The 7,983-nt window shown below is 26.0% G+C and overlaps 6 protein-coding genes across 6 annotated transcripts, besides 6 other annotated features; 3 read left to right on the forward strand and 3 right to left on the reverse strand.

The window, feature by feature from the left end:
- Positions 1-160: 160 nt before the first annotated feature.
- EDI_245860 (uncharacterized protein) lies at positions 161-736 on the forward strand (the record flags this gene model as incomplete). The annotated part of the gene is made up of 1 exon (XM_001736660.1): positions 161-736. One exon carries the CDS (start codon positions 161-163, stop codon positions 734-736), a length of 576 nt encoding a protein of 191 aa, XP_001736712.1.
- Positions 737-858: 122 nt separating this feature from the next.
- EDI_245870 (uncharacterized protein) lies at positions 859-2,715 on the forward strand (the record flags this gene model as incomplete). The annotated part of the gene is made up of 1 exon (XM_001736661.1): positions 859-2,715. One exon carries the CDS (start codon positions 859-861, stop codon positions 2,713-2,715), a length of 1,857 nt encoding a protein of 618 aa, XP_001736713.1.
- Positions 1,391-1,411: a sequence feature (AT_rich).
- Positions 1,583-1,644: a sequence feature (AT_rich).
- Positions 2,716-2,788: 73 nt separating the features above from the next.
- Positions 2,789-2,845: a microsatellite.
- Positions 2,846-2,940: 95 nt separating this feature from the next.
- Positions 2,941-2,977: a sequence feature (AT_rich).
- A 236-nt stretch (positions 2,978-3,213) lies between these two features.
- Positions 3,214-3,996, reverse strand: EDI_245880 (casein kinase, putative; the record flags this gene model as incomplete). Its single annotated transcript, XM_001736662.1, has 1 exon — positions 3,214-3,996. The coding sequence occupies one exon, from the start codon at positions 3,994-3,996 to the stop codon at positions 3,214-3,216; it is 783 nt and encodes a 260-aa protein (XP_001736714.1).
- A 349-nt stretch (positions 3,997-4,345) lies between these two features.
- Positions 4,346-4,429: a sequence feature (AT_rich).
- Positions 4,430-4,497: 68 nt separating this feature from the next.
- EDI_245890 (60S ribosomal protein L14-A, putative) lies at positions 4,498-4,988 on the forward strand (the record flags this gene model as incomplete). The annotated part of the gene is made up of 2 exons (XM_001736663.1): positions 4,498-4,500; positions 4,584-4,988. 2 exons carry the CDS (start codon positions 4,498-4,500, stop codon positions 4,986-4,988), a joined length of 408 nt encoding a protein of 135 aa, XP_001736715.1.
- Positions 4,989-5,004: 16 nt separating this feature from the next.
- Positions 5,005-5,080: a sequence feature (AT_rich).
- EDI_245900 (uncharacterized protein) lies at positions 5,070-6,578 on the reverse strand (the record flags this gene model as incomplete). Its single annotated transcript, XM_001736664.1, has 1 exon — positions 5,070-6,578. The coding sequence occupies one exon, from the start codon at positions 6,576-6,578 to the stop codon at positions 5,070-5,072; it is 1,509 nt and encodes a 502-aa protein (XP_001736716.1).
- A 385-nt stretch (positions 6,579-6,963) lies between these two features.
- Positions 6,964-7,851, reverse strand: EDI_245910 (uncharacterized protein; the record flags this gene model as incomplete). Its single annotated transcript, XM_001736665.1, has 1 exon — positions 6,964-7,851. One exon carries the CDS (start codon positions 7,849-7,851, stop codon positions 6,964-6,966), a length of 888 nt encoding a protein of 295 aa, XP_001736717.1.
- Positions 7,852-7,983: the final 132 nt, after the last annotated feature.

The raw sequence follows: 7,983 nt of genomic DNA on the forward strand, positions 1-7,983 counted from the left end.
CTATCATGAGTGAAATGATAAAGAAGTTACTTATAGATACCTACTATAGTAAATATATGATGACACTATTTGATATACTAATAGATATGATATTAGTCAATGTGACCTTGCTGTAAGTTTATTAGGAAAATGGTTTAATCTATTAATTGAACATAAACGAATGAGTAATGAACAATTTGAAATTGAGGTATTTATAGAAGGAATTAATAAAATATTTGAAAGTGATCATTATCAATTAATAATTAATACATTATCTATGTTATATGATGCATCATTTTTCTTTATTGGTAAGGCACGACTAATGTTATTTAAAGATTTATTAATTGATAAATGGTTTATGAAATTATTTAACCATTGGAATAATACTGTCAGACAAATCTTTCATCATTTTGTATTGTATAAATTCCTGTTTACAAGGAGGTCTCATCTTAATTGGAGTAAATTTGATAAAAATGAATCTTCTCTAATAAAAAAACAACTAAAACGTGGTGTTAAAATGGAAGATATTGATCGAGTGATTTTTGATAGTATTGAACAGAAATTAAACGAAATCAAAATGATTGTTGAAGGTGATACAACACTTCCTTATTCTTTTCTTAAACTTTATTGTCAATCTTCAGTTGTTGAATACCAAAACGCTTTACGTTTGTATATTGATTGGGATAAGGCTAATCTTAAAGAAGTACCTAAAACATGTTCTCCATTTACTGAATTTGATTTAGAAACTATGACATAATTTTAAATTAATTTGATGTTTTTTGTTACTTTTGGTAATGATTTGTGTTATTTAAAAAAGAAAACCTAAAAATATAACAAAAAAAAAACGTTGGAACTTAAAATTTTTCATTCTTATAGAAGATGGAGTTTAGATCTATTCCAAAGCCTATTGCTAGTGAAGATATTGAACTGATTAATGGAGAGAAATTTATCAATGATTTTGACTCTTTTTGTAATTTAGAAGATGCAAATAAAAGACTCCCATCCATTAGGAAAACAGGAGAAGCAGCACGATTTTTGTTTAGTCCAACCCAATGCAAAGAATTTTTAAGTAAGTTAGTTAAAGAGATAGAAAAAGAAGAAACAGTTAGTATTAAAGTTATTGGTATTCAACAACTGATTTTCTTTATTGAAAAGTGTCATTCAGAAAATATTAGTTTATATAATGAATTATATGGATTAATGAAAGAATTAGTAAAAGATGAAACAGAAGAAATAGCATTAGCAGCAAAAGATGTAATGAAGAAATTAGGAGAATATTTAAATGAAGATAAAGAAATTGAAGAGTATTTAGACCAAGTAGACTCATTAATAGGAAATGTAGATGGATTTATAAGTTCAATAGGACTTGATTTACTTATTTATTTTGCAGCTAAATCATCAAAAGAAAATGTAAAAAAATTTATTTTTAATAGATTAAAGAAAATGTCACAAAGTATTCAATTTGTCATGAGAAAAGGAGCTGTTACTACATTCCCAGCAATATTATCAAATATTGAAGAAGAAGATATTCCAGAAGTACTTTCAATATTTGATGAATTATCAAAAGACTCAGTTTATTCAGTTAGAAAAACATGTGTTGTTGTATTAAATCAAATTCTTAATATATTTATTAATAATAAATCAAAAGTATTAGAATATATTATTCAGTTTATTGAAGATAATTCTAGATATGTTAGATTCCAAGTTATTGTTAATTTTGGTAAGTTTATTCAATTCATTGGTAAAGACTTAATTAATCAAAAAATTATTGATTTCTTTAATAATAATTGTGGAACAGAAGCAGATTCAGAACAACAATATTATGCTGCCTATTATTTTGTTACTTTAATTCAAACTATTGGTGCTAATCAATGGAATCTTGTTGCTGATTCTTTTAGTAAATTAGCACTTAGTGTACATTGGAAAAATAGAAAATGTATTGCATCATCATTACATTTATTGGCACATGAAGTTGGAAATGAAATTACAATGAGTTATCTTATTCCAGCACTTGATAAATATCTTCAAGATTATGAAGAAATACAAGAAGTATCAATGATGCATGTAGTTGATTTTATTCCAATTCTTGGACAAGAGAAATCAGTTACAATTATTACTTTATTACAAAAGAGTGTTCAATCTCCTGATTGGAGAATAAGAAAGTCTATTGCAAAACAATTAGGATTATTAGCACAAAGCACACCAATGTATTCATCTTATGTTGAAGAAATTTGTGTTGCATTACTTATTGATAATGTTAATAAAGTTAGGCATGCAGCAGCAAAAAGAATGGGTGATGTAATTAACGCTTTTTTGACTTGTGGATATGTTGGAGCATCTTCATTAATTCAAAAATTAACAGATATGTCTAAAGATCCAATGAAAGTTAGAAGAATTGATTTTGTAACTGTTGCTACATCATTATTTGTTGCTCTTCCACCAGACCAATTTAATCCATATATTCTTCCATCTTTAGAATTTGCAAGTAAAGATAAAGTTAGTGAAATTAGAATTGCTGTAGCAACAAACATTAAAAAAGTAATGGAAAAACATAAACATTATAATGATGAAATCAAAAAACTTTCAGAACAATTAAAACAAGACGAAGACGTTGATGTTAAATTTATTATGGAAAATGGACCTATCGAATTGTTTAAAAGAAAGAAGGTCGTCACTTCTATTGTCGAAGATCCATGTGAAAGAATTGTCTCATTTGAGGGATTTGGAAGAAAGTAAGTTTCCTTGTTCTGCATAACTAAAACACAATTTTTTCATCATTTTTTTTGTTTTAATTTTTTGAATTTTTAACAATAAGAATAAAAAAAATAAAGAAGAATAAATAATATAATATAAACACAAAATAAAAATTCAAGTATTTGAATAGAATAAACAATATATATGTTTCATTTTCTTATTTTATTAATCGTTTCATTAATCTCTAAATCTACAATACCAATAAACAATATATATTATTACTTATTTATTTTATTATTTATATCTGCATTTAATTCTTTTAATACTACATAGTGAATCTTTTTTTGTTTAAATAGTTAAAAACTAAAGAGAATAAAGAAGAGTAACAGCTGACTAAAATGGTTAGCTATCAATCTCTTAAGAATTATTTAAAAATAAAAACCAAAATAACAAATAAGCTTTTATTATTAAGTAACGAAAATACAATAAATATATTAACACTATAACTTTGATGTAAAAGAGAAGGGAAAGAAATTATTTTTAATTCTTATAATGAATCCAATCAAATTCTCCATCAAACTTAATATTTTCTCTTTTGGCAATAGACCAAAATAACTTTCTCATTGCAAAATAATCAGGCTCTTCTTCAAATTTAAGGCTTCTACTTATTGAAAGAAATTTCTCAAATTCAGGAGGTAATCCTTGACACAGTTCATTATTAATAGATAACTGTTTTTTCAATAATATTTTCATGTATTTATCTTTTTTAGTAGTTCCTTTTATTCCTTGCCAAGGAAGATTTCCTTTCATAAAATAAATAAACATATATGCCAAACTCTCCATATCATCTCTTCTTGACTGTTCCCTTCCAAGGTGATTATTGATGGATGCATAACGAACAGTTCCAACAAGATTTTTGTCTTCATTGTATTCGATATGTTTTTTTGTTCTTCCATCTCGATATTTTTTTGCTAGTCCAAAGTCAATTATATATACAGTATTTGATCTTTCATTTCTTCCCATAACAAAATTGTCTGGTTTGATGTCTCTATGAATGAAATCTTTTGAGTGAATAAATTGAATTCTCTTAATGCATTGATCTATTAACATTAATGTTGTTTTTAATGTGAATTTTCTTCCACAAAAATTAAATAAATCTTCTAATGATGGTCCTAATAAATCCATTACCATAACATTATAATTTCCATATAATCCCCAATATATTACTGATGGGATACCAAGAACAGCTGGCCCTTGATTAAGGTATTGATACAATTTATATTCATAATTCAGTTGAGAACGGGCAATGTCTTGTCTTTCCATTTTAACAGCAACCACTTCATTTGGCTCTGATTTATTCAAAGCCAAATAAACATCTCCAAATGACCCACTCCCAATCTTCTTAACAAGCAGATACTTGTTAGCAATCTTATTTTCCCCCATCAGTAGTAAAACCAAATGGTTTCAAGTTCAGATTATCTTACAAAGCATTATGATACTTTTTTGTTTGATATTTTAATCGATTCAAATTTTCTTCTTTTTGAGTTTTGATACTATCTTACTGGATTTTTTCGGGAGTTCCTATTATTTATGAGGGGTGAGATGTTCTATTTCTATTTTTAAACCAATCGATGGATTTCTTTTTTTAATTTAAGAAAATGATGACCTCATCATTTTTTTTAAGTTTTATATTTCAATTTTATTATTTATGTAATATATAACACAAAAAAGTATATAAATTAAAAAAATAATAAAAGTATAGAAAAAGAAGTACCCTACTTTTTTTAAAAAGAACTAAAAATATTGGGAGTAAAAAGAAGAGTTATGGTTTGTTTCTTGGTTGTCATTTTAATAAGAATATAAAATTAGTTTAATCAAATGAAAGGACATTTGTATTTATAAAACTGTAGGTATTCAGTAGATTTGTTGAAGTTGGTCGTGTAGTTTTAATGAAAACAGGTCCATTTGCCAGTAAACTCGCTGTTATTGTTGAAATTCTTGATCATAATAGAGTTCTTGTCGATGGGCCACAAGCTATTACTGGAGTCCCAAGACAAGTTGTTAATTTAAACACAATCTCTCTTACTTCATTTGTTGTAAACAAAGTCACTAGGGGTATGACTCACAAGAAACTTTGTCTCAGATTTACTCAAGACGCTATTATTAAAAGATTTAATAAAACTGCTACAGGTAAAGCTATTGAAAAGAGAATTCTTAGAGAAAAGATGACTGATTTTGACAAATTCCAAGTCAGTATTATTAACAGAAAGATTAATGCTGCTGCTAAAATTGCTGTTGCCAGAAAAGCTCATTAAACGAATGATTAGTAGCAAAATTTTATTTATAAAAAATCATAATACTAGATAAAAGAAACAATAAATAATAAAAGAAAAATTTTAGAATAATTGGAGAATAATAATTCTATCTGTAGTAAATGGTTTATTATTCTTGAGACATGCTAATACAAGATCTTTTTCTGATATTTCATACGTTGAAGAAATATTCATAATTTTCGATGTATTTTCTCCAATAGTATTTATTTCATATCCTCCAGTTGTATTTACTTTATATAAAAAATCACTTTCAATTCCACCTAATGTAAATACGTGTTGCCAATTTTCTCCTTTTGGATAATATTGTTTAATTGTATCTGGCTGATTTAATTTAACTGTGAAAATAAAATGTTTAAGATCTGATATGCATTTATTTGTAGATTCAATTGGTTTTCTCACAAAGCATCCAATGGCATCATTTCCACAACAAGCCATAATACATAAATAAGATAAATTAATGACATATTTACTAAAATCTTTTATTGAATATTCATGTTCTTTACTATCAAAAATAATTTTAGAGTTATCACAATTACACCATTTCTGTAATATCTTTTGGTTTACTTTTATCATTTCAATGAATTGATCAATTAATTCTTTTGGTCTGTCAGTAACAACAGTACGTGTATTTGTTCTATGAAGTCTCATTTGAATTAATTTAGAAAACTCTTCATCAGATGTTCCTTCTTCTCCATTACTAATATTTGGTACATTTTTTATTTCAGTGTTTTCACTTTCAATTTGGTCATTATTTAGTATTTCAGTAGTTAGTTCTTTAGTTTTTAATTCATCAATATTTTTAGTTTTTGATTCAAGTTGAGATGAAGAAACTAAATCATTTAATGAAGTATCTTTTTTGTTTAGTTTTTCTATTGTTTGTGAATCTTCTATTTTTTGAGGGTATGAACTTGATTTTTCAATCATACTTTTTCTATTGTTTCGGTCTTTGTCCTTTTTGTCTTTAAACATAAAACTTCTTCTTTTTAACTTTATATTATCATCGTCATCTTCTTCTTCTTCTCCATCTTTAAGAGTGTTTGGAGTTTCAGAAGGGATAACAATTTCTTCATTAATATTTTTATGTTTCTCGGGAAAATGGTAATGAAACTTCTTGTTCTCCCAATTTGGTTGTTCTTCATCTTTATACCTCTTTAAGTTAGTTGCAAATGTTGACAGATCTCCATTAGCTGTTTTTTCTATAGAAAGTATTTCTCTAGTAATGGTTTCATTAATTAATTGATTTCCAGCAACACAAATCTCGTCGATATTATCGTATTCTAAATCAATAACTTCTCTTAAAGATTTTAATATTTGTTCCATTTTTTCAATAATTTTTTTTCCTTCCACTAATTCATCTTCTCTTTTTTGGATGATTTCTTTAATTTGTTCTAGTTTTTCTTCACAAATATTTTTTATTTCCTTTTGATTTCCAATTAAATATTTTTTAGAAAATGGCTCTAAATTCTGTTTTGTAAATTTAACAACCATCTTGGCATTTTCTGCTGCAGCACACATATCGTCTGCTCTTGATACCAATGTTATAAACGTTTGGTTTTTGTTTATAGTAAGCATTATTGAACTAATTCTCTTTTCAAGTTTTTTATCTTTTTAGTTCCAATGCGATTTTCTATCTTTAAGTTGATGGAATTTTTACTCAGATATCTTTTTTTTAATTTTCTTTAGATTCTTTTTAATGTTCTAGTCTCGTTTCATCAACTTCATACTCCGCAAAAATAACGATCATCTTCTTTAAAAAAAAATAGTATTTTTGTATAATCAAATTTACTCAAAATTGCTAAATAAATACTTTCGAGTTATTTATTTCCAATAATAGATTTATTATTGAATAACAAAGTTTTTATTAAAAAGGATAAAACTAAGATTCTCTCTAACCAATTTCAATTTATTCTTTATTTTTCTTTTTTCTGAAAATCAAGAAAAGAAATTAGTGAATAAATTAATTCTGAGATTGGAGTATAATAATGTTTTTAATACTGAATTTACTAAAATTTCTTCCAATGAAAGAATCACTTTTAAGGTTTTTATATGAAGATCCAATGTCCAACAACTCACTGGTTTCTGTATCAGGATAACCAATTACAAGACAGCCTTTATAATTTACTCTTAAAAGAATTGGACTTGAATTAAGAGGGATATTAAGGATATATTTTGATCGTTTTGCAGAAGGGAACCATCGAGTTGGAACATTTGACAAAGAGGTTTGAAGTGTAAAAATGAAATGGTAATCGTCAGATAAATATTTATCAAATGCAGATATTGAAGAACCGAAATAAAATCCAAAAAGATCAGACTGTGTTTGGAATATAAAGAATAATGATGACTTATTTGTTATTGAATGAATAAATTCATTTTTATTAAATGGATATTGAGAAGAATCATAAATAATACTTAATGATTGAGCTTGATTCCATTGTTTTAATACTTCATAATACATTTCTATTCCTTTTAGTTTTGGAGTTGTAATAGTAATAGGAACTTCTGATGCCATTGACCTTGATCTTCTTCTGGGCTTTAATTTTGTTAAAGAATTTAAAATATCAGTAGATTGTTTCAAAGTCTTTCCTTTATACCTTTCTTCTATTTCAATGCCATTCCTATTTTCTGCTGTACGTGCAGTTTGTGGTTGTTCAATAATATCAGCAGTAAGATGGTTCATGTCTAATTTTTTAATAGAAGAAACCATTTCAGGATTTATTTTTCTTTGAGTAGTATGAATTTCTAATGGAAATTTAAATGCACCAAAATTTGTTGAACTATATTGATGACTTTTTTTTAATTTTTTTGAATTTTGTTGTTGAGACTTAGATGGATGAAAATGAGTCATAATTAATTCAACATCTTGATTAAATTTTGTTTTTGAAGTCAAAATATAACGGTCATTTAATTTACAAATTTCTTGTAATGATTTTTTTATTGTTTTAATTACTTCAAGTAATTGGTTTTAGGTCTTTAAAGC

The sequence above is a fragment of the Entamoeba dispar genome, genomic scaffold (assembly GCF_000209125.1).
Source record: "Entamoeba dispar SAW760 scf_1105229460015 genomic scaffold, whole genome shotgun sequence".
In the NCBI taxonomy this organism is placed as follows: Eukaryota; Evosea; order Mastigamoebida; family Endamoebidae; genus Entamoeba; species Entamoeba dispar.